Source organism: Pongo abelii, chromosome 6, assembly GCF_028885655.2.
Source record: "Pongo abelii isolate AG06213 chromosome 6, NHGRI_mPonAbe1-v2.0_pri, whole genome shotgun sequence".
NCBI lineage: Eukaryota > Metazoa > Chordata > Mammalia > Primates > Hominidae > Pongo > Pongo abelii.
Window position 1 is genome coordinate 5,363,727 of NC_071991.2, and position 23,721 is coordinate 5,387,447.

At 52.3% G+C, this 23,721-nt stretch overlaps 1 protein-coding gene across 8 annotated transcripts in view; it reads right to left on the minus strand.

Annotated features, from left to right (window-relative positions):
- Positions 1–23,721, minus strand: part of TNRC18 (trinucleotide repeat containing 18) — a 116,400-nt gene that overhangs the window by 26,192 nt on the left and 66,487 nt on the right. For 5 of the 8 annotated variants that reach the window (XM_054545647.2, XM_063725901.1, XM_054545645.2 and 2 more), the window contains 4 exons: positions 23,247–23,607; positions 18,201–18,476; positions 11,929–12,177; positions 2,888–2,980 (listed from right to left, as the gene is read on the minus strand). In XM_054545647.2, coding sequence (XP_054401622.1) covers positions 2,888–2,980; positions 11,929–12,177; positions 18,201–18,476; positions 23,247–23,607 — 979 coding nt within the window. The remainder of the gene's footprint in view (positions 1–2,887; positions 2,981–11,928; positions 12,178–18,200; positions 18,477–23,246; positions 23,608–23,721) is intronic. The other 3 variants (XM_054545646.2, XM_063725902.1, XM_054545644.2) reach the window with 2 other exon arrangements.

Below are 23,721 nucleotides of genomic sequence, written 5' to 3' on the forward strand. Positions count from 1 at the left end.
AGCCTGCCCTGACCCTGGGAAGCAGATCTCTGGGATCTCCAGCTCAAGCCCCAGGTCAGAGCTGGTGTCCAGGAAAAGAGTGTGAGCGAGGCGTAGATGGCACTGCTCCCCGGGACAGGGGCTCCAAGGTGCCTTCACTCAGGGATGCAATCTCTGTGACAGTCCCTTGTGTTAACAACCTCAGGGAGAGCCAGTGGTCTGCCTTAAATCATCCAGCACAGGAGCCAAAAAGCCAAGGCCCAATCCCAGACTTACTGACCCAGGGGGCCGCCGTGAGAGGCTTGCCCCACACCGCGCCAGTACATGAAGCCACAGCAACAGGGGCTGGCGGGGGCTGCCCAGTGGGAAAAAGTCAATAGCAAAGTGTAATAATCCTATTAATTTTTTTTTTTTTTTGAGACGGAGTCTCGCTTTGTCGCCCAGGCTGGAGTGCAGTGGCGCGATCTCGGCTCACCGTAAGCTCCGCCTCCCGGGTTCATGCCATTCTCCTGCCTCAGCCTCCTGAGTAGCTGGGACTACAGGTGCCCGCCACCACGCCTGGCTACTTTTTTTTTTTTTTTTTTGGTATTTTTAGTAGAGACGGGGTTTCACCATGTTAGGCAGGCTGGTCTTGAACTCCTGACCTTGTGATCTGCCCGCCTCGGCCTCCCAAAGTGCTGGGATTACAGGTGTGATCATTAATCTTTTGCTAACAGACTTTCCAACTTTCCACTGTGCAAGGAGGCAGCAAGGGGCTTTTGAGGCTGATGTGGGTGCAGGCCACAGGCTTGAGAGCTCTGCTCTGGATATGACGGAATGAGGTACTACCCGGTAACAGTCCCCCCCAGAGATCCACTGGAACACCTGGCGTACGTAATCCTTCACAGGCCCATTGCGTATGGTGCAGGGAGGGACAGTGGACAGAGAGGAGGCTCACGCAGAAGGCGGAGAGTGAAGTCACAGGAGGCAGATCTCCCTGCACCCTCTACCCTGGCACTAGACACGGTCTTCTTCGCACACGCAGCAGGGAAGGTGGGGCCCACATAGAAAAGAAATAGAGTCCCGCTGACCTCAGCACCAGGAAAGAGAAGTCTAGAAACTGGCAACACAGAATAAAAAGGGAGCCAGAGGCCGGGGGCGGGGCTCACGCCTGCAATCCCAGCCCTTTGGAAGGTCAAGGTGGGCGGATCACCTGAGGTCAGGAGTTCGAGACCAGCCTGGCCAACATGGTGAAACCCTGTCTCTACTAAAACTACAAAAATTAGCCAGGCATGGTGGCAGGTGCCTGTAATCCCAGCTACTCGAGAGGCTGAGGCAGGAGAATCAGTGGAACCCAGGAGGTGGAGGTTGCAGCGAGCTGAGATCGAGATCACGCCATTGCACTCCAGCCTGGGTGAGAAGAGCAAAACTCAGTCTCAAAGAAAAAGAAAGAAAGAGACAAAGAGAGAAAGAGAGGCTGGGCACTGTGGCTCACACCTGTAATCCCAGCGCTTTGGGAGGCTGAGGTGGGCAGGATTGCCTGAGGTCAGGAGTTCGAGACCAGCCTGGCCAACATGGTGAAACCCTGTCTCTACTAAAACTACAAAAATTAGCCGGGCATGGTGGCGGGCGCCTATAGTGCCTATAGTCCCAGCTACTCGGGACGCTTAGGCATGAGAATCACTTGAACCCGGAGGCGGAGGCTGCAGTGAGCAGAGACTGCACCACTGCACTACAGCCTGGGCCACAGAGTGACAATCTGTCTCAAAAAAAAAAAAAAAAAAAAAAAATTGGCTGGGTGCGGTGGCTCACACCTGTAATCTCAGCACTTTGGGAGGCCAAGGTGGGCGGATCACAAAGTCAGGAGTTCGAGACCAGCCTGGCCAATATGGTGAAACCCCATCTCTGATAAAAATACAAAAATTAGCCAGGCATGGTTGGCGCGCACTGTAGTTCCAGCTAGTCAAGAGGCTGAGGTGGAAGAATTGCCTGAACCCAGGAGATGGAGGTTGCAGTGAGCCAAGATCGCGCCATTGCACTCCAGTCTGGGTGACAGAGACTCTGTCTCAAAAAAAAAAAAAAAAATTAGAAAGGGAGCCAGAGAGAGGTCCCCATGCTCTCTCTCACCCATGTCTCTGAATGGCCCTAAAACTACCTATACACAGAATAGACTCCAAGCAGCCCACGGCTCAGCAAAAACTGATCTGAACAGAGGCCAGAGATACCACCTAAGAAATTGGACTTCAAGCCCCACCAAGGAAATATCTGCTATAATATTCACTGGAAAAAAAAAAAGGCATTCTGACTCTCCACAACCTCAGCCCCACAACGTCCAAGATACAATCCAAAATTACTAGACAAGGGCAGCCACGGTGGCTCACACCTATAGTCCCAGCACTTTGGGAGGCCAAGGCGGGCAGATCACTCGAGATGAGGAGTTCAAGACCAGCCTGGCCAACATGGCAAAACCCCATCTCTACAAAAAATACAAAAATTATCTGGGCATGGTGGCATGCATCTGTAATTTCAGCTACTTAGGAGGCTGAGGCACAAGAATCACTTGAACCCAGGAGGCGGAGGTTGCAGTGAGCAGAGATCACACCACTGCACTCCAGCCTGGGCAACAGAGTGAGACTCTGTCTCAAAAAAAAAAAAATTACTAGACAAATGAAGAACCAAGAAAATGCATCACATTCCAGAGAGAAAAGAAAACCAACTAAACCTGACCCTGAGATGAACCACATATTGGAACGAACAGCCAAGGATTCTGAAATCCTCAAAGAGGTGAAATAAAACTTGTTTTTAATGCAACTTGTTTTCAATGCATGAAAATTTCACCAGAGAAATAGGAAGGACTGAAAGAAACAACAGAAAAGAACCAAATGAACCAATTGTAAGTATAGAACTGGCTAGGTACAGTGGCTCACACCTGTAATCCCGGAACTTTGGGAGGCTGAGGCAGGAGGATCTCTTGAGGTCAGGAGTTCAAGACCAGCCTGGGCAACATAGCAAGACTCTGTCTCTGCAAAAAATACAGTAATTAGCCAGTCATGGTGGCACGCACCTGTGGTCCCAGCTACTCAGGAGGCAGAGGTGGGAGGATCACCTGAGCCCAGGAGGTTGAGGCTTCAGTGAGCCATGATTGTGCTACTGCATTCCAGCCTGGGTGACAGAGCAAGACCCTGTCTCAAACAACACGAAGAAATTATAAAACTGAGAAGCACAATTTCAGAAATAAAAAATCCATGGAGGGGATCTAAGAACTGAATGCATATGATTAAGAGAAAAGTAAGTGAGTGAGTTTATGAGTTTGGGTGTGGGGGAACCAGCCTCAGAGACCTGTCAGATAACAAATGGTCAAATGTATGTTAACCAGGAAAAGAAAGAACAAGAAAAAATGCTTGAATATTTGTTTTTCCTCAATAGCTGAAATCTTCCCAAATTTGATAACAAACAGAAACTTGCAGATGTTGGGTGTCAGATAAACGCCAAGCAAAATAAACATAAACAAATCCGCCACAAGGCACGCCACAGTCAAACAGCTGACAAAGATAAACACGAACCCCCAGGAACAACAAGAAAAATGTAGCTTATCACTTCCAAAACAATCGTTTTATTAATGGCTAACTTCTCATTAGAAACCAAAGGCCAGAAGAGAGCAGATATCTTCTAAGGGCTCGAAGAAAAAAAAAAAAACTGTCAACCTAAAATTCTATATCCAGTAAAAACATCACTCAAGAATGAAGGTGAAATAGAAACATTTTCAGGTAAAAGAACACTATGAGGCCGGGCGTGATGGCTCACACCTGTAATCCCAACTACTCGGGAGGCTGAGGCAGGAGAATCACTTGAACCCAGAAGGCAGAGGTTGCAGTAAGTTAAGATCGCACCATTGCGCTCCAGCCTGGGTGACAGAGACTGTCTCAAAAAAAAAAAAAAAAAAGGAACACCAAGAAAATTCCTCACCAGCAGCTCTACAAGGCAAAACTGCTAAATGAAGTTCTTTGGGCTGAAACTGCAGGAAAACTGGAATCCTCAGACAAGAATGAAAAGCAACAGAAATAATAAATATCTGAATAAATACAAAAGACTTTGTTCGCTTTTCCTCTTAATTTCCTTATAAGCCATTTAAATGATTAAAACTAAGTTTGTGGCCAGGTGCGATGGCTCATGCCTATAATCCCAGCACTTTGGGAGGCTGAGGCAAGTGGATCATGAGCTCAGGAGTTCAAGACCAGCCTGGCCAAGATGGTGAAACCCTGTCTCTACTAAAAATACAAAAATTGGCCAGGCGAGGTGGCAGGTGCTTATAATCCTAGCTACTTGTGAGGCTGAGGCAGGAGAATCATTTGAACCCAGGAGACGGAGGTTGCAGTGAGCCAAGATCATGCTGCTGCACTCCAGCCTGGGTGACAGAGTAAGACTCCGTCTCAAAACAAAACAAAACAAAACAAACTAAGTTTGTAACATTGTCTTCAGGGGTTGATACCATGTGAAAAAGTATTACATATAATATAAAATATGAGGTATGATATGGACTTAAAAAGTTGTAAGATTTCTGTATTTTATGTGAAAAAAACATGGTAAGTAGATGTAAAAAGGAATGTATATTGTTATCTCTATTTTCTATGTTTAAAAATGACAAAATGATACTGAGAAAGCTAACAGGAAAATTAAAATGGAATTCTTAAACATATTCAAATAAATTTGTTTAAAAGGCAGCAAAGGAGAACCAAAAATTACACAAAAAACTAAAGACTAAGATACTAATAAATTGAAAGGCAAAGCATGAAAAAGGTATACCATGCCAACAGTAACCAAGAGAGCTAGCGTGGCTATACTAATAACAAACAAAATAGACTTTTTAAGACAAAAATTGTTACTAGCAACAAAGAAGAACATTCTAAAATGATAAAAGGGGCCAGGCGTGGTGGCTCAGGCCTGTAATCCCAGCACTTTGGAAGGCCAAAGTGGGCAGATCATCTGAGGGCAGGACCAGCCTGGACAACAGGCAGAGGTTGCAGTGAGCTAAGATTGTGTCACTGCACTCCAGCCTGGACAACACTGCACGTAAAAAAAAAAAAAAAAAGAGTTGGGCACAGTAGCTCACGCCTGTAATCCCAGCATTTTGGGAGGCCAAGGAGGGCAGATCACCTGAGGTCGGGAGTTTGAGACAAGCCTGACCAACATGGAGAAACCCCATCTATACTAAAAATACAAAATTAGCCAGGTGTGGTGGCACATGCCTGCAATCCCAGCTACTTGGGAGGCTGAGGCAGGAGAATCACTTGAACCCGGCAGGCGGAGGTTGTGGTGAGCCAAGATCATGCCGTTGCACTCCAGCCTGGGCAACAAGAGTGAAACTCCATCTCAAAAGGAAAACAACAACAACAACAAAAAAGGCATTCTGGCTCTCTACAACCTCAGCCCCACAACGTCCAAGACACGCAATCCAAAATTACTAGACAAGGCCAGGCACAATGGCTCACACCTGTAGTCCCAGCACTTTGGGAGGCCAATGAGGGCAGATCACTTGAGATCAGGAGTTCGAGACCAGCCTGGGCAACAGAGCGAGACCTCTTCTCTACAAAAAATTACAATTGTTTTGGGGCTCCATGAACAGTGCCCATATAAGATGCGAAACTTCACCAACAAATGTGTTTTTTTGTTTTTCTTTTCTTTTTTTTTTTTTTTTTTTTGAGATGGAGTCTCACTCTATTGCCCAGGCTGAAGTACGGTGGTGCAGTCTCGGCTCACTGCAACCTCTGCCTCCCAGGCTCAAGCGATTCTCATGCCACAGCCTCCCAAGTAGCTGGGATTACAGGTGCCCACAACCACACCTGGCTAGTTTTTATATTTTTAGTATAGATGGGCTTTCACCATGTTGGCCAGGCTGGTCTCAAACTCCTGACCTCTGATGGTCCATCTGCCTCGGCCTCCCAAAGTGCTGGGATTACAAGGTGCAAGCTATCGTGCCTGGCCAATGTGTGTGTGTGTGTGTGTTTTTTTTTTTTCCCCGACAGAGTGTCGCTCTTGTCACCCAGGATGGAGTGCAGTGCAATGTCCCGATCTCTGCTCACTGCAAACTCTGCCTCCCAGGTTCAAGCGATTCTCCTGTCTCAGCCTCCAGAGTAGCTGGGATTACAGGCGCCCGCCACCACACCTGGATAATTTTTGTATTTTTAGTAGGGATGGGGTTTCACCGTATTGGTCAGGCTGGTCTCGAACTCCTGACCTCAAGTGATCCACCCACCTCGGCCTCCCAAAGTGCTCAGATTACAGGCATGAGCCACCACGCCAGGCCATATGTTCTTTATATAGCAAGGAAGAAAAAAAAAAAAGTGTGTGTTGACTGCTCCGCCAACCGGCCTTCCTCATCTCTCTCCCTCTCCTTGGGCCTCCCTATTCCCTAAAGCACAATACTGAAATTAGGTCAATTAATAACCCTACAATGGCCTCTAAATGTTCAAGTGAATTGAAGAGTCACATGTCTCTCACTTTAAATCAAAAGCTAGAAATGATTAAACTTAGTGAGGAAGGCTTAAGCCAGTCAAAAGCCAAGATAGCCTCTTGTGCCAAACTGCCAGGCTGTGAATGCAAAGAAAAACTTCTTGAAGGAAATTTAAAGTGCTCTGGTGAACACACAAATAAGAAAGTGAAACAGGTTCACTGCTGACATAGAGAAAGTTTGAGTGATCTGGAGAGAAGATCAAACCACCCTCAATATTCCCTTAAGCCAAGCCAAATCCTCATCCACAGCAAGGCCCCAACTCTCTTCAATTCTGAGAAGGCTGAGAGAGGTGAGGAAGCTGCAAAAGAAAAGTGTGAAGCCAGCAGAGATTGTCTCATGAGATGTAAGTGAAGAAGCTGACAGTTGGGCACGGTGACTCACGCCTGTCATCCCAGCACTTTGGGAGGCCGAGGCGGGAGGATCATTTGAAGTCAGGAGTTCGAGACCAGCCTGGCCAACATGGTGAAACCCCACCTCTACTAAAAAAATACAAAAATTAGCCAGGCGTGGTGGCGGGTGCCTGTAATCCCAGCTACTTGGGAGGCTGAGGCAGGAGAATCACTTGAACCCAGGAGGCAGAGGTTGCAGTGAGCTGAGATTGCACCACTACATTCCAGTCTGGGCAACAGAGTGAGACTCCATCTCAGAGAAAAAAAAAAAGAAAAGGAAAGAAGCAGTCTCCATAAAATAAAAACGCAAGGATAAGCAGCCAGTGTTGATGGAGAAGCTGCAGCGAGTTCTCCAGAAGATTCAGCTAGGGTCACTGATTAAAGTGGCTACACCAACCAACGGATTTGCAATGTTGACAAAACAGCCTTCTAAGCAGATGCATCTAAGGCTTTCATAGCTAGAGAGGAAAAGTCAGTGCCTGGTTTCAAAGCTTCAAAGGACAGCCCAACTCTTGCTGGGGGCTAATGCAGCTGGGAACTTTTAAGTTGAAGCCAATGCTCATTTACCATTCTGAAAACCCCAGGGTCCTTAAGAATGATGCTAAATCTCCTCTGCCAGGGCTCTACCAGTGGAACAACAGGCCAGGTGTGGTGGCTCACGCCTGTAATCCCAGCACTTTGGGAGGCTGAGGCAGGCGGATCACAAGGTCAGGAGATTGAGACCATCCTAGCTAACATGGTGAAACCCCATCTCTACTAAAAATACAAAAATAATTAGCTGGGCATGGTGGCGGGCGCCTGTAGTCCCAGCTACTCAGGAGGCTGAGGCAGGAGAATGGCGTGAACCCAGGAGGCAGAGCTTGCAGTGAGCAGAGATCACGCCACTGTACTCCAGCTTGGGTGACAACGTGAGACTCCATCTCAAAAAAAAAAAAAAAAAAAAATGATGCTGAATCACCTCTGCCACTACTCTATCAATGGAACAGCAGACCAGGCGTGGTGGCTCACATTTGTAATCCCTGCGCTTTGGGAGGCCAAGGCAAGAGGATCATTTGAGGTCAGGAGTTCGAGACCAGCCGGGCCAACATGGGGAATCCCCGTTTCTACTAAAAATACAAAAATCAGCCACATGTGGTGGTGCACGCCTGTAATCCCAGCTACTCGGGAGGCTGAGGCAGGAAAATCGCTTGAACCCGGGAGGCAGAGGTTGCAGTGAGCCGAGATCACACCACCGCATTCCAGCCTGGCAATAGAGTGAGACTCTGTCTCAAAAAAAAAAAAAAAAAAGGGAATAACAAAGCCTTGGTAACAGCACCTTGGTTCACAGCATGATTTACTGAATATTTTAAGCCTGCTGTTGAGACCTATTGTTCAGGAAAAAAAAATTCCTTTCAAAATATTACTGCTCATTGACAATGTACCTTGTCACCCAAGAGCTCTGAGGGAGACGTATAAGGAGATGAATGTTGGTTCCATGCCTGCTAGCACGGCGCCCATTCTGCAGCCCATAGATCAAGGAGTAATTTTGAATTTCAAGTCTCGTTATTTAAGGAATATAATTTGTAAGGCTATAGCTGCCATGGATGATGATTCCTCTGATGGATCTGGGCAAAGTAAATGGAAAACCTTCTGGAAAGAATTCACTATTCTAGGCCAGGTGCAGTGGCTCACACCTGTAACCCCAGCACTTTGGGAGGCCGAGGCAGGTGGATCATTTGAGGCCAGGAGTTCCAGACCAGCTTGGCCGACATGGCGAAACCCTGTCTCTACTAAAAATACAAAAATTAGCCGGGTGTGGTGGCAGGCGCTTGTAATCCCAGCTACTCGGGAGGCTGAGGCACAAGAACCGCTTGAACTGGGGAGGCGGAGGTTGCAGTGAGCCAAGATCGCACCGCTGCATTCCAGCCTGGGCAACACAGCGAGACTCAGTCTCAAAAAAAAAAAAAAGAAGTTGATTCCAACCCTCGCGGACAACTATGAAAGGCTCAAGACTTCACTAGAGGAAGTTACTGCAGATGTGGTAGAAACAGCAAGAGAACTCAAGTTAGAGTGGAACCTGGAGATGGGACTGAATTGTTGCAATGTCATGATACATTTGAAAAGATGAGGAGCTGCTTTTTATGGAGGAGCAAAGAAAGTGGTTTCTTGAGATGGCATCTACTCCTGGTGAAGATGCTGTGAACACTGTTGAAATGACAAAGGATTTAGAATATTGCATAAGCTTAGCTGATAAAGCAGCAGCAGGGTTTGAGAGGACTGCCTCCAATGTTGGAAGAAGTTCTGTAGGTAAAACACTATCAAACAGTATTGCATGTTACAGAGAAATCTTTCTTGAAAGAGTCAATCGATACAGCAAACTTCACTGTTGTCTTATTTGAAGAAACTGCCACAGCCACCCCAACTGTCAGCAACCACCACCCTAATCAGTCAGCAGCCATCAACATCAAGGCAAGACCCTCCACCAGCAAAAAGATTACAACTCACTAAAGGCTCAGATGATCGTTAGCATTTTCGGCAATAAACTATTTTTAAATTAAGATACGTACAATGTTTTCTTAGACATAATGCTATTACGGCGCGGTGGCTGGCGCCTGTAATCCCAGCACTTTGGGAGGCCGAGGCGGGCAGATCACCTGAGGTCAGGAGTTCGAGACCAGCCTGGCCAAGATGCGGAAACCCTGTCCCTATTAAAAATACAAAAATTAGCCAGGCGTGGTGGTGTGTGCTTGTAATCCCAGCTACTCGGGAGGCTGAGGCAGGAGAATCACTTGAACCCAGGAGGTGGAGATTGCAATGAGCCGAGATCGCGCCACTGCACTCCAGCCTGCGTGACAAAGCGAGACTGTATCGCAAAAAAAAAAAAAAAAAGACATAATGCTATTGCACACTTAAGAGACTACAGGATAGTGTAAACATATGCTTTTGGTTTGGTCTTTTATTTTTGAGACAGGGTCTCATTCTCTTTCCTAGGCTTCAGTGCAGTGGCGCAATCTCGGCTCACTGCAGCCTCGACCTCCCGAGCTCCAGCGATCCTATTACATCAGCCTCCCAAGTAGCTGGGACCAGAGGCGTGTGCTGCCGCGCCTGGCTAATTTTTCTGTTTATTTTTTGTAGAGATGGGGTCTCGCTCTGTTGCCCAGGCTGGTCTTGAACTACTGAGCTCAAGCAATCCTCCTGCCTTGGCCTCCCAAAGTGCCGGGATTATAGGTGTGAGCCACAATGCATGGCCAATAATCTATTTTTTAATTAACGTATGTACACTGTTTTCTCAGACATAATGCTACTGCACACTTAACAGGCAACAGTTATAGTTAAAACATAACTTTTATATGCACTGGGAAACCAAAACATTCATGTGACTTGCTTTACTGTGATATTTGCTTTATGGTTTGGAAATAATCCTGTAGTATCTCCAAGACATACTTGTGTACCCAAAGGAATGAGAAGGAAGAAAATAACAAAGAGTAGAAACCAATGAAACTGATCATGTCTAGCCAGACTGGCCAAGAAATAGAGTAAGAAGAAACAATCTGTATCAGCAATGAAAAAGGAGACATCACTACAGACCCTTCAGACAGTCAACGTAGAATAAAGGAATAATTTGGACCATATGCCAATACCTTGGACAGTCTGGGAGAAATAGACGTTTGGGGCTGTATTAATAGCAAGTGTAAATGCCTGAGGGTACTAGCCTGGCTGGTGCATTTAGGGGCTGTGGACAGGATAATGTTGTCCAAGCGGTCAGAGTCTGATGGTCGTGGGTCAGGCAGGTAGCACTGATCAGAGGGCAGCGGGAAGCCATTTGGAGGTTCTGGGCAGAAGAGTGGTCTGGCCAAGTGTGCACTCTGAAGACGCCCTCCAGCTGCTTCTGTATGAAGATTACCTAAGAATAGGTAGCCTTGTAGGGGGCCCTGGTGCCTCTTCCCAGGAGAGCCAGGCCTGGAGCCCAGCAAACAATGGCAGGGTATGGGAGTGAGAGGGAGGAGGGGGAAGGCAGGGTCTGGAGCCTGGCATGGGTGCCACAAATGGTGTTCCAAGACACTGGAGGTCAGGGGTGGGGCTTTGCTCCACGAATCTGCAGAGGGCATGAAGCCAGGGGCAGCTGGGGGGCCTTCAGGGGCAGCAATACCTGTTTTCCTGTCCCAGCCCCTGCCAGAAGGGCCTCATACCTACCCCTACTGCAGCTCAGAAAAGGACACCTGGGGGTCAGACAGACCCTCCCCTGCTGGGGCCAGGGGAACTCAGAGCCTGAACACATGCATGACCATCTCCATCTCCAGCACTGACCCCAGCTGCAGGTGAGCTGCGTCCGTGTGAGGGCACTCAGCCCTGTGAGAACAGGGAGGGCCCACGAGAGGGTCCCAAGAAGGCAGGGCCCTGATGCAGGGAAACAATCGGAGATGGAGAGACAGGAAAGACATGGACCGGGGTTAAGTGCCAGCTGCCTGCCAAAGTGTGAGTGCCTGCTGCCTTGGCTTACCTATCTGGATTGTGGGCAAGTCAAACAGAGCTTGGTGCCTGCCCACCCCCCCGACTCCTCCAGGCTCGAGCCCAGGCCGCATAAGGCCTGTCCCACCCGTTCTCCCATGGCACAGACCGCACCCCCACCATCCCACAAAGTCTGAATGAGATGCGCTCTCTTCTTCCTACTGTGACGTGGCTGTTCCTTCCCCTGCACCTGTGTCTCAGCTAGCCCCACGTCTCTCTCACGGGCCATACTGGGTGTCACCAACCTGGAGTGGCCCCCACAAACCCCAGGCTGGGTCAGGGGCCTCCATGGAGCTCCCGCAGCCCCTTAAGTGCCCAGAACAGGGCTGTGTTTGCTGGCAGCATGAGACTGAAGGAGGTCGCCCTTTGCAAGGCGAGGAATCCCCTCCTTGGAGATGGCAGGCCAGGGCCCCTGTTGCCAGCATCCCTGATCAGGATGGGGCTGGCCCACGAGGCTGGGGTTCTGCCCATTCCCAGCTCTGCACCTGCATCTCTGAGCCTCAGTTTCCTCACCTGTGGGATGGGGCGATGGCGTCTACTCCACCCACCCACCCCCACCGCAACCCGCCTGCTGCCACTCACCCAGCAGGCTCTGCCGCTCCTCTTTCTTCCGGGCCTTCTGCTTGGCCTCCAGCTGTACCACAGACAGGGATGGACCCACCGTGGGGCTGGGGAGGGCGCTGGCAGCGAAGCGTGCCAGCAGGCCCAGCCCACTCTCCTCCAGGCCCGGCGACAGGGCCCGCTCCCGGGCACCCAGCCTATAGCCGCCACTGCTGGCCTCGTCCTCCTCCTCGAGCTCCTCCTCCTCGTCCTCCTCCTCCGAGCTCTCATCTGGCGTGCAGAAAACAGGGACCGAGTCAGAGCCTTGGCCTTGGCGAGGGTCACCCCCCACCGCCCCCTGGCCCAGAGTGGCCTCTGGGCTCCAGCCTAGCCCCTCAGTCCTCAGCAGGGGGCCGCTGGGGGTGGATGCAGACCCAGCCCACGGGTTCCCCCCCACCCGATAGCCCAATGCCCCTGGCCAGCTGAGCCCAACGCGGGCATCCCAGAAAGCCCAGAGGTGGGCAGCGGCCTTGTGTGTCAGGGTGGGCTTCTGTGAGGGGCACCAACATGCACCTGTGCTGTGGCAGGGGCCAGACACACGGACAAGGACTGGAGACAGCGTTCTCCACGGTCACACGCGCACACGCCCCAACACACAACACAGAGGCAGGAGGAGAAGGAAAGAGGAAGAGGAGGGAGGTGAGCAGGGAAGAGGGCCCTGGGGACTCAGGCTAGGGGTTCTGGGCACAGGTGCCCGCGGCAGATTCACCAGCTGAGTCCTGGGGGCTGGCGGCAGGAGAAGGTGGAGTTCAGACTCTTCCTGGGGCCCAGGGGACCCCCATGGTTTCAGCCCTGAGAAGGGATCTGGAATCTAGAGTTGACTCCTGGCATCACTTGAACCCAGGAGGCAGAGGTTGCAGTGAGCTGAGATCGCACCACTGCACTCCAGCCTGGGTGACAAGAGTGAGACTCAGTCTCAAAAAAATAAAATAAAATAAAGTTGACTCCTGGCTGGGCGCAGTGGCTCACGCCTGTAATCCCAACACTTTGGGAGGCCGAGGCAGGAGGATCACTTGAGCCCAGGAGTTCCAGATCAGCCTGGGCAACGCAGAGAGTCCCCGTGTCTAATTTTTTAGAAAAATTAATTTTAAAAAATTAAGTTGACTCCTAGCAACTCCCCCATTCTGGGGAGGCTGGGCAAGTCCTCGCCCTCTCTGAGTCTCTATTTTCCCACCTGCAGCTAGGAGTGACCCTCCCAGTCCACTGGCTCAGCCAAGGGCAGGGTCCAAAGAGAATCATTTGCATGGAGGAGAAAGCGATTTGCAAGCTTAAAGACAATCAGACAGAAACAGGGCCACCCCCGTGACCTGCAGGCAGGAACTGTGCTGTCCCCATGCCCAGGGAGCTAAAGCCAGCTGTGACTCTTTATTCATGGGATGCCCAGGAAGGGCAGGGGTAGACTGAGGCCCAATGGGGTTAAGCACTCGGGCAGTAGAAGAGCAGGCTCGAACCCAGAGCTGGCAGACTGTCTAAAGAAGCCCCAGGGCCGGGCAAGGTGGCTCACTCCTGTAATCCCAGCCCTCTGAGAGGCTGAGGTGGGAAGATCTCTTGAGGCTAGGCGTTCAAGACCAGCCTGGGCGACAGAGCAAACCTTGCCTCTACAAAAAAAAATTTTTTTTTTTTTTGAGACAGAGTCTCGCTCTGTTACCCAGGCTGGAATGCAGTGGCGTGATCTCGGCTCACTGCAAGCTCTACCTCCCGGGTTCACGCCATTCTCCTGCCTCAGCCTCCCAAGTAGTGGGACTACAGGCGCCCACCACCACACCAGGCTAATTTTTTTTTTTGTATTTTTAGTAGAGACGGGGTTTCACCATGTTAGCCAGGATGGTCTCCATCTCCTGACCTCATGATCTGCCCACCTCAGCCTCCCAAAGTGCTAGGATTACAGGCATGAGCCACCACGCCCGGCCCCCCCCCAAAAAAATTTTAAAATTAGCCAGGCGTGGTGGCTTACACCTGCAGTCCTGGCAACTCCGGAGGCAGAAGCGGGAGGATCACTTGAGCTCAGGAATCCAAGGCTGCAGTGAGTTATGGTGGCACCACTGCAGGCCAGCCTGGGTGACAGAGCGAGACTCTGTCTCAAAAATAAATAGGCCAGCACAGTGGCTCACACCTGTAATCCCAGCACTTTGGGAGGCTGAGGCACGTGGATCATGATGTCAGGAGTTCGAGACCAGCCTGGCCAACCTGGTGAAACCCCATCTCTACTAAAAATACAAAAATTAACCGGGTGCAGTGGCGGGCTCCTGTAATCCCAGCTACTCAGGAGGCTGAGGCAGAAGAATCACTTGAACCGCGGAGGTGGAGGTTACAGTGAGCCGCGATCGCACCACTGCACTCCAGCCTGGGTGATAGAGCGAGACTCCATCTCAAAAACTAATAATAAGTAATAAAAACTTTAAAAACATAAAGAAGCCCCAGCCTGCCTCTCTGGTCAGTGACTTAAGATGAGCTTCATCCAGTAACCTTCCCTGCCTGCCTGAGAGTCTGCAGCCCCCGGACCCCAGCCCAGGCTCTCAGGACAAAGGCAGCTGGCAGACAGGAGGCTCCCTGCACACAAACCAAAACCCCCCCCACCAAAAAGAGAGACTGTCTTGAGGCAGACACTTGCTTCCAAGGACGGGCAGGTGGAAGGCCTCAGAGAGCAAACTCTGCCCTGAGATGCCACATCCAAAGTGCCACCCATGAGCAGGTGACAGGGGTGCCCATCTGCCTCACAGAACAGAGTGCTGGGAGCGGGAAAGTGACTCTAGGGGCCGCAGGGCTGGAAGATGGCCCCTTCCAGCAAGAAGAGGTGGACACCAGACCCTTTCTCTCCAGGGCGGGGAACAGTCTAGGCTCGGATAGACAGACGGGGAAGACGGACAGCCAACTCCTCGGTCTCCTGCCAACGCCCCAAGCCGCCTGCTTGCTTAAGCAATTTGTGGCCAAAAGTGGTGGCCCCAGGGGTGCCAATGAGGGCAGAGGTTCTGTCTACTCATGTATTGGAGAGAGCCCGGATTTCTGCTGGGCCACCTCAGAGAGGAAGGCGGTGACGGTGATGAGTCTGAGGAGTCCGCAGAGGAGTAGAGGGAGGGAGGGAGGGAGGAGCCAGAGGGAGAGGGCGGAGGTTTGTTAAGAGGGTGAGAGGGGAGACTGGCCCCCGGAGCGATGGATGAAGCAGGCTGGAGAGGCCAGCCGGGCAGGCGGGGGCAGGCAGGCAGGCAGTGCACACTTGCGATCATTCACATTGCAGGCGTCACATGGCTCTGTCTCCGCCCCAGTGGGCCACAGCGGCAAAGCAGGCTAAGTGTAGGCAGACTTTCGACAGCGCCTGGGTCCCCCACATCTGGTCTCCCTGGGCTGGGCCAATTTGAGCAGGGTGGTGGGCAGAGGGCTGATTGGGGGGTGGGGACAGGGGGTTGGATGTGAGGCCAGGGATCTTCCCTTCTAGCCACTCAGGTGCGCAGACTCCAGAAATCTTTCCCATCCAGAGGAATTCTCAAGCAGCTGGGGCTGCGGGGGGAGGGCGAGCTCTGGGTTTCTGGACGCCCACAACGTCCACGTCAGAGCCCAGAAAGCCGGGAGCAGCCCAATGCCTGCACCTCGGCATGGGAGACCCTCCTGCCTCCCTGCGTGCTTGACAAGGCCACACCCACTGCTCCTGCGGGGTCTGGTGGGGTCTGGTGCACACTCCGCTAGCGTCCGCAGCAGGCCGGGGAGCAGAGGGGCTCTGAGGACCAAGAAAACCTTTCTGGAGTTGTCCACACCTGAGGCAACAGAGCTTGCCGAGGGCTGGGGACAGGGAGGGGGAAAAAAAGTCCCATCAAAGTAACCCAAGGAAATGCAGAAAAACTTTTTTTTGTTATTATTATTTAAAGAAAAAAACAACAACAAAAAAAGATCTTGGCTCAGGACATGGGGTTGGCGGTGACAGGTTGGTGGTAAATGTCAGAGTGATCTGCTGCTGCCAGACCCGGTGGGGGCGAACCCCGAGGAGGGAGGTGCACGGAGGACAGAAAGAAAAGCGTTTTGCCTACCTACGGAGCAACGAGCCAGGCTCGCACCCAAGCTCAGTGACCCGCTGCGCCGTCTGCCCTACTCCCAGCCTTCGCTTTGCGTCCAGAGTGCAGCGTGAGAGCAAATGCAAGAGACCAAAACAGACATTCAAAGCGTCATGGGGAGGGGTCAAGGGTGGAGGGATGGTCGGGCTGCTGGAAGAAGCAGACATACTAGAAAAGCCAAGCCAGTTACGGAGTTTAGTACCAGGTCAGCGAGGCCCTATTACCCAAATATCCCTTTCAAGACCTGCTCAGTGGTGGACTGGCGGGGGTAGAGGGGGGCACTGAGGAGCCTGGGCCTCGCCCGCCTCCCCTCGTCCCCCGCACTCCCCTATCTGGGTCCTGTCCACTTGGCACTGCGGCGTCCAGCCCGGAGCCCCTTCCTAAGAGGCCTAGGGGGGGCTGCCTGCTTCTCTGTGGTGTCTCAGCTGGGGCAGGAGGGCTCAAAAACTTGGAAGCGGGAACCGTGGCTTTAAGGGGCGTGGGGTGGGGGTGTGGGGTCCAGCCCATGGGGGAGATGGGGGAAAGGGAGGAGGCCGGGGAGGGAGAAGGGGATTGTAAACTAACCCGACTCATCCACGGACGGCCCGGGCAGGGGGAGGCCTCGGAAAACGAGGCTGACCAGTGGGTCGGGGGCCTCTCTTCTTGGTCCGGGTGGCGTTCGCTGAGAGGGGTAGTAGCAGCCCAGGGGAACATGGGCCCCGGGGCATCGTACTCCTCGCCATACCACCTCCTGGTCACCCAAATGGATCTCTGCCAATTTGGAGGGGAGGTCTGGGAGGGGAAGCGGTGGACCAGGAATTCGAGAGCAGGGCTGGAAAAACAGGGCGGGTGGGGGAGGGGGCAGCATTCAGGTCCCGGGGTGCCCGAGCCAGGTCAGACCCAGGGACACGATGACACCTCCAGGCCTTCCTCAGGGAGTAGCTGACATCCAGGTGTGGCTACCCAGGGCCTGGGGGATCCCCTCGGCTGGCCCTAGGGGGAGTTCACCCTGAAGCAAATCCTAAAACCAGGGCTAGGAAAAAATGTCAGACATTCACTTGCTTCCCTTTCTTGGAGCATTTCTGGTTGAAGGACCCAAAAGGCTCACACATATCTAACCCCAGAAGCACAATTCTGACACTGGAGAGGGCAAGGCCAGCGGGTTCTCAGGGGCCTCGCAGCTCTCTCTTGAGAACCAAGGTGGCTGAGGACCCCGGGCTGGGACCAGGCCAGCCTCTCTCCAAACAGAGCACGACGCTCCGTCCCTCGATGCGGCAACGGAGCCGCTTTCGTATGGAATGATAGAGACCTGGGGTGTCAAAGGCTCTGGGCCCTGCGCTGCCTACACGCCCTTCAAAACAGAAATACGCGTGAGAAGACAAGTGTTTATAAATAATAGTTTTTAACCACTGGCAAGTAAGAATAGAGCTTTAAGAAAATAAAAGACAAAACAAGCAACTAAAAAAACATGATGATGCTGGAGGTGAAGGCGCTTGATTTTAAACCTGAAAAATGAAATGAATGCCAATCGCTACCAGGGATATTTGAATAACACAGGCAAGCGGCAGGCGGCACGGTCCCGTCCCTACTCCTTCTGGGTGGGGAGGAGGGAGGGGAGGAGGTGGGGGAGAAACAAAATGGGAGGGAAGCGTCAACCTAATGGCTAGTAAGGACACAGCAAGAGAGACAAGGCACACAGGTTTAGTTAAAAATGAACTCGATATGTTTAATAAAGCTTGGTATTACCAAAATCGCGGTACAAACATCAAGTCACACGCCCACACGACAGAATTCCATTTACAAAATGTTCCTCGGGAAGCCTCCACCGAACCCGTGCCCAAAGAGAGCCCGACCCAAGCCTGGGGTCTCTGGGTGGGCAGAAAACGTGAGTGCGGGGGTGGGGGGAACTCGGGGGAGGGGGGAGGAGGGCAGGGAGGAGGGAAAGCGGAGAAAAACGCAGACTCAAAAGCAGTCCATATAACAGCTCAAAAAGAGCCAGCCGGTGATATTATCACAATGATACAGTACAAATCAAAGCAAAAATCAAAATCATTCGGCTGATAACAGCAGGCTACGCTGCCAAGAACTCAGATGGCAGCCTTCTTGCGGCCATCCGCACGGGCCTCCTCACCCACCATCTCTCCCGTGCGCCCACTCGCTTCCCTCTCGCTCACTCGCACGCACTCTCTCGCTAGGAAACACGGAAGGTATTTTGTGTTTGGAGCTAGTAACCTTGGTCAAACGATTCCTCCGAAGAGTCGCTGAAGGAGGAACGTGCCTCGGCCTCTCGAAGCAGCAAACAAAACGGCTGCTTCCTGCTGGTGGCCGGCTTGGGTTTCAGAGTCCGGGGGGCCGCCAGGCCCCTCTTGGTCAGCTTGGGGCCGCCAGCTGCCTTGCTGTTCTTTGCCACCATGCTACACAGGAGGGAAGGCGTCAGTTTGGAGCTGGAGGGGCCTTGGGCGGGCCACTCGTCCTTCAGGAATTCTTCGTCTTCCTCTGAGTCCGTATCTGCAGTCAAAGTAGTTTTTAATAGAGATAAGTCACAGGGCAGCAGGAGCTGGTGTCATTTTATTGGTTTTAATGGTTCTGAGAACGTACTGGAAGGTGCCAGAACAAACAGGTCTGAATACCTAGTAGGCGGCCGTGCGAAGGCCTTGCCCAATGTCACCAGCTCCCCTCCCAGTCCAGGCTTCTCCCTTGCCCCGGATGCCTCAGCCATGGCACGGCATCTTCCGAGTGCTGGACCCAGGCCCTTCCTAGACTGGATGCTGCCAGCCTCACCCACCAGTCACTCCAGCCTTTCCGGCCACCAGGGGATGAGAGAAGCCCTACGCTCAGGAAGGACTGTCCCCTGGTCACGGTGGTCACTGCCTGTCCCATGGGATTACGATGGCCCAGGGCGACAACCGCAGAGGACCTGACTCAGGAGGGAAAGGGCTCATGACAGCCAATCACGCATTCTCTTCCCAATGCCCCTCCCAGCGGCCTCCCAGTGGCAGCATGAAACAGGCCACAGTAAGGGTGTTTACACCATGGAAATGGGCAAACGCTGTTACCGCTAGCGGATCCCTTGTCCTTCTTTCTACGAGCTGGTGCACCAGCTCACCACTGCTGGCTTCCCCAAAGTCTGCAGCCTAACTATACAATGGAGAACAAGAGTCTTCAAATCTTCCGGGGAGACAACCAGCCAGCTTTGGGAGGGGGGCCTGCCAGGCAGGCAATGCTCCGGCTCACGCCATTTTGATCTGTTTTTCATAATGGGCAAGATGGGAAGACAGGGGTTCCAGAGACAGAGAACAACCCCTTGATCTGCTGAAATCCACTCCAAACGGGGGGAACGTGAACCAACACAGCTACAGCTCTGGCAGCACCTGCCACCTCCGACTCCAAGAGAAACCACATGCAGGCGTCCGTGGCGGGCATTCCTCTCATTGCTCCCACCAACACCTAAGCTTTCACTCCAGCAAGACCCCAACCTCAGGATGGTCCGGCAACTCTGGGGTGGGACAAGAGTCCAGTCCCACCAGGCTACCAGCCCCTGCCCGCCTACCAGTCAAAGCGCGCTCTCTCTTGTATGCTCCAATCTGTCCCTCCCAAGGCTGTGTCCCAGGCTGGAGAGGCCAGTAGGTGACAACCAACTTGGCCTCCTACAAGAACCCACAGGGAGGTCGGGTGCGGTGGCTTGCATCTGTGATCCTACCACCTTGGGAGGCTGAGGCGGGCAGCTCATGTGAGGCCAGGAGTTCGAGACCAGCCTGGCCAACATGGCGAAACCCCGTCTGTATTTTTAAAAAATACAAAAACTGTTGTATTTTCTATTTGTATTGTATTGTGGTGGACAGTGCCTGTTATCCCAGCTACTCGGGAGGCTGAGGTGGGAGGATCACTTGAACCCGGGAGGTGGAGGTTGCAGTGCGGCCGAGATCACACCACTGCACTCCAGCCTGGGCAACAGAGCAAGACATCAGCTATAAAAAAAAAACAAAAAAAAAACCCACAGGGCATGCCACCGACCCCTACAATCGAAACTGAAAAAGCAAGAGGAGACCACTCTCACTTCAACCTCCGTCAAGCTCAGCAACTCCCTGCTGGACACACTCCTACCTCCTTGTGGACCCTGCACTCTCTCTGACCCAGAAGTGCAGAAAAGCAGATTATAAAAAATAAACAGAGGAGCGCTCTGCAGAGCCAGGTGAATCCCACAGCCACTGTCTTGCTGGAGCCAGGCCCACTGAATCCTCATTGCTACATGAGTCTGTTTCTCTCATCCAGGACAGTGGAGTTTTTGACCTAGGCACGATGGAGTGAGGGTGCCCATTTGACCATTCCCAGACCAGGCACGGCGGCTCTGCCTCTAATCCCAGCACTTTGGGAGACCGAGGCAAGTGGATCACCTGAGGTCAGGAGCTCAAGACCAGCCTGGCCAATGTGGTGAAACCCCATCTCTACTAAAAATAACAAAATTAGCTGGGCGTGGTGGTGGTGCATGCCTGTAACCCCAGCTACTCAGGAGGCTGAGGCAGGACAAATCACTTGAACCTGAGAGGCGGAGGTTGCAGTGAGCCGAGATCATGCCACTGCACTCCTCCTGGGCAAAAAGAGCAAAACTCCATCTCAAAATAATAATAATAATAGTAATAATAAATAAATAAATAAAACGGACATTCCCTCACACGCATCAAGAGTGAACACACCAGCTCGGAGCACCCCAGAGACCTCAGAGACAGAGCTCATCTCTGACCTCCAGCTCCACCCCATCTACATCCACCTGAAAGTGGGGAATTCTTTCAGCTACCACCCAGACTGCATCCACAGACCCCAATCCCTCAGAAGATCAAAAGAACAGCAATCTCCCCCGACTTCCCTGAACCCCCTTCACTTTTCCAAAATGAGCAGAGATTGAGAGAGCAAAAGAAAGCCCCTCCCTTCCCCCTCAGAGTGATGAGTCTCTGGCACTGTCTCTCCCTGCTTGTGCCCACACACTGGCCAGGAGCCTGGGCTGTACTGCTCTGATCACACCCATCCCAGTCAAAGAAGCACGGAAGCCATGACACTCTCATATGTCCTCAGCACAGAAGGCATGAGCCAGCTGCTTAACTCGCACCCATAGGGAGCATCAGTCCTGGTGACCTGCTAGCCTAGGACAGACAAAACACATGCACCCCGAAAAAGCCAGCAGCTTAATTCCGTGCCAGGTGCCACGTTCAGCTCTCTGCCCACGTGAGCTCACTTAAGGCCCCCAACGACCCCATAAAGCAGGTGACGATATCTTAACTCTGAGTCCATAAACACTTTTTATTTTCTTAAGAAAACATGCCTTTACTGTATCAATAAACACGTCCACTTTTTGCCCTTGACATTCAAACTCCCCCTTCTCCGCCCATGAACTGGCCAGAGCCAATCAAAAGCCCTAGACACACAGAACCAGGCAGTTGCCAATGCAAAAGCTCTCCACCCACCCCAGGGCCTGGGGATTCCCAGAACAAACACCACTGACACTGACACGGGCCAGAACCCAGGAAGCTCCCTCCTTCTGGCCTCCCTGCAGCTAGCCACAAACTTAGCACCTGTCCACCCTGGGCATGAGGTGCTCTGTCCACAAATACTGAGCAAGTACCCACTACCTGCCAGGCAGCAGGCTCTGGGCCACAAGAGGCCATGACCATGAGGACACTCCAATGTGGCAGTCTCTTGTTAAATGAGATAAAACTCCATTCTTCAGTCCTACCAGGACTGCTCCATTTCAAGAGCTCAATAGCAGCTAGGCAAGGCAGCTCACGCCTGTAATCCGAGCACTTTGCGAGGCTGAGGCAGGAGGATCTCTTGATCCCAGGAGTTTAAGACCAGCATTGGCAACATAGCAAGACTCAGCCTCTATAACAATAAAAATAGTAGTAGTGTGCGCCTATGGTCCCAGCTATTCGGGAGGCTAAAGTGGGAGGCTTGCTTAAGGCCAGGAGTTCCAGACTAGCCTGGAAAACAGGGAGACCCCATCTCTACGAAAATAAAAGTAAATTAGCTTTGCGTGGTGGTACACAGCTGTAGTCCCAGATACTCAGGAGTTTCAGAGGAGAGCATTGCTTGAGCCCAGGCACCAGCCTGGGAAACACTGCAAGACCCTGTCTCTACAAAAAATTTTAAAAATTAGCCAGGTGTGGTGGTGCTCACCTAGTCCCAGCTACTCGGGGGGCTAAGGCAGGAGGATCACTTGAGCCCAGGAGCTCGAGGCTGCAGTGAGTTATGATGGCCCCACTGCACTCCAGCCTAGGCAGTAAAAAGAGACTCTGTCTCAAAAAACGCACGGCGCAGTAGCTCACGCGCCTGTAATCCCAGCACTTTGGAGGCCGAGGCAGGTGCATCACCTGAAGTCAGGAGTTCGGGACCAGCCTGGCCAACATGGCAAAACCCCGTCTCTACTAAAAATACAAAATTAGCTGGGCGTGGTGGCACATGCCTGTAGTCCCAGCTACTCGGGAGGCCCAGCCAAGGGAATAATCGCTTGAACCCAGGAGGTGGAAGTTGCAGTGAGCCAAGATCGCACCACTGCACTCCAGCCTGGACGACAGGGTGAGACTCCGTCTAAATTAAAAAAAAAAAAAAAAAAAAAAAACTCAATAGTGGGACACAGCCATGATGGCGGCAGGTTCCAGTGGGTAGGTGGGTCGGGCCGAACCAGGTTTAACCCCGAGTCACCTCTCCACATCCGAGCGCACACACTCCCCTCTGGCTCTCGGGCCACATCATCCCCAGCAACAACATGGGGGTACCACTGTCAGAGCTGCCACAGACACAATAACGCCAATGAACCCCGCATCCAGAGCCGAGCTTGGTGGGCGCTCCATAAACACTGTTTCCGCCAACACTTCGCGACAAAGCCGTGGTCCGCAACAGACAGCATGCCTCCTGTGGGTAGGGGAGTCCAGTCACCTCTAGGACCCTCAAGAGCAGTCGCGCTCCAGGCCTCTCTAGGCCAAACAGCATCCGTGCCTGACATCCGGTAGGCAAGCGGAGGGCGGGCAAGAGAGGGCCGGCGGACGTCGGCTCCCAACCGCCAATCACGGGCGCCCACCAATCACAGGCACCTGCCCGCCATCACACCCGCCAGTCACAGGTATATCTGCTTCAGGCGGCCTCCTCCTCACTTCCGGCTTGGAGGCCATGCCAAGCCCAGGCACTTTAGTGCGCCCCAGACAGAGAGAAGGAAGGAGAACGGTGGAGAGAAGAGGGGAAAAAGGAGAGAAGCAGCGGACCAGAGGTGGCGCGGCATACGCTACTTACTGTAAGAGTAGCTGCTCACTTCCGAGGCAAACGGGGAATGGGCCGACTTGGGCTGGCCTCTGGCCTTGAACCCCACCTCCATCTTCCTGGCTGTGGCGGCCCTTTTGTGTTTACCTTCTCTGGAGGATTTCAGAGACAGGCCGAGGCCCTTGGCCAGCGCCTTCCTGTCCTTCCCCAGCAGGCTGTCGTAAGGCGTCAAGTACCTGCCGCAGCCCCCGCTAGTTTTCGATTTCCCCCCAGCACTGTCCGAAAACTTGAAGGGCGACTTCAACTTGTCCTGCTTGGTGAGGGAGAGGGCCTTGTCGAGCTTGCTTGCCAACTGCTCCTGGTCACTGGCCATCTTCTTCTTCTTAATCTTTAGCTGGAGAGGGAAGGTGGGTCATGGGTTAAAAGATTTGACAAAACAAGTGTAGTGGGTTTCAGTGCCCATGCTCTGCCCAGCCTGGGCTCCAATCCTTCCCCTGCCTCTGTGATT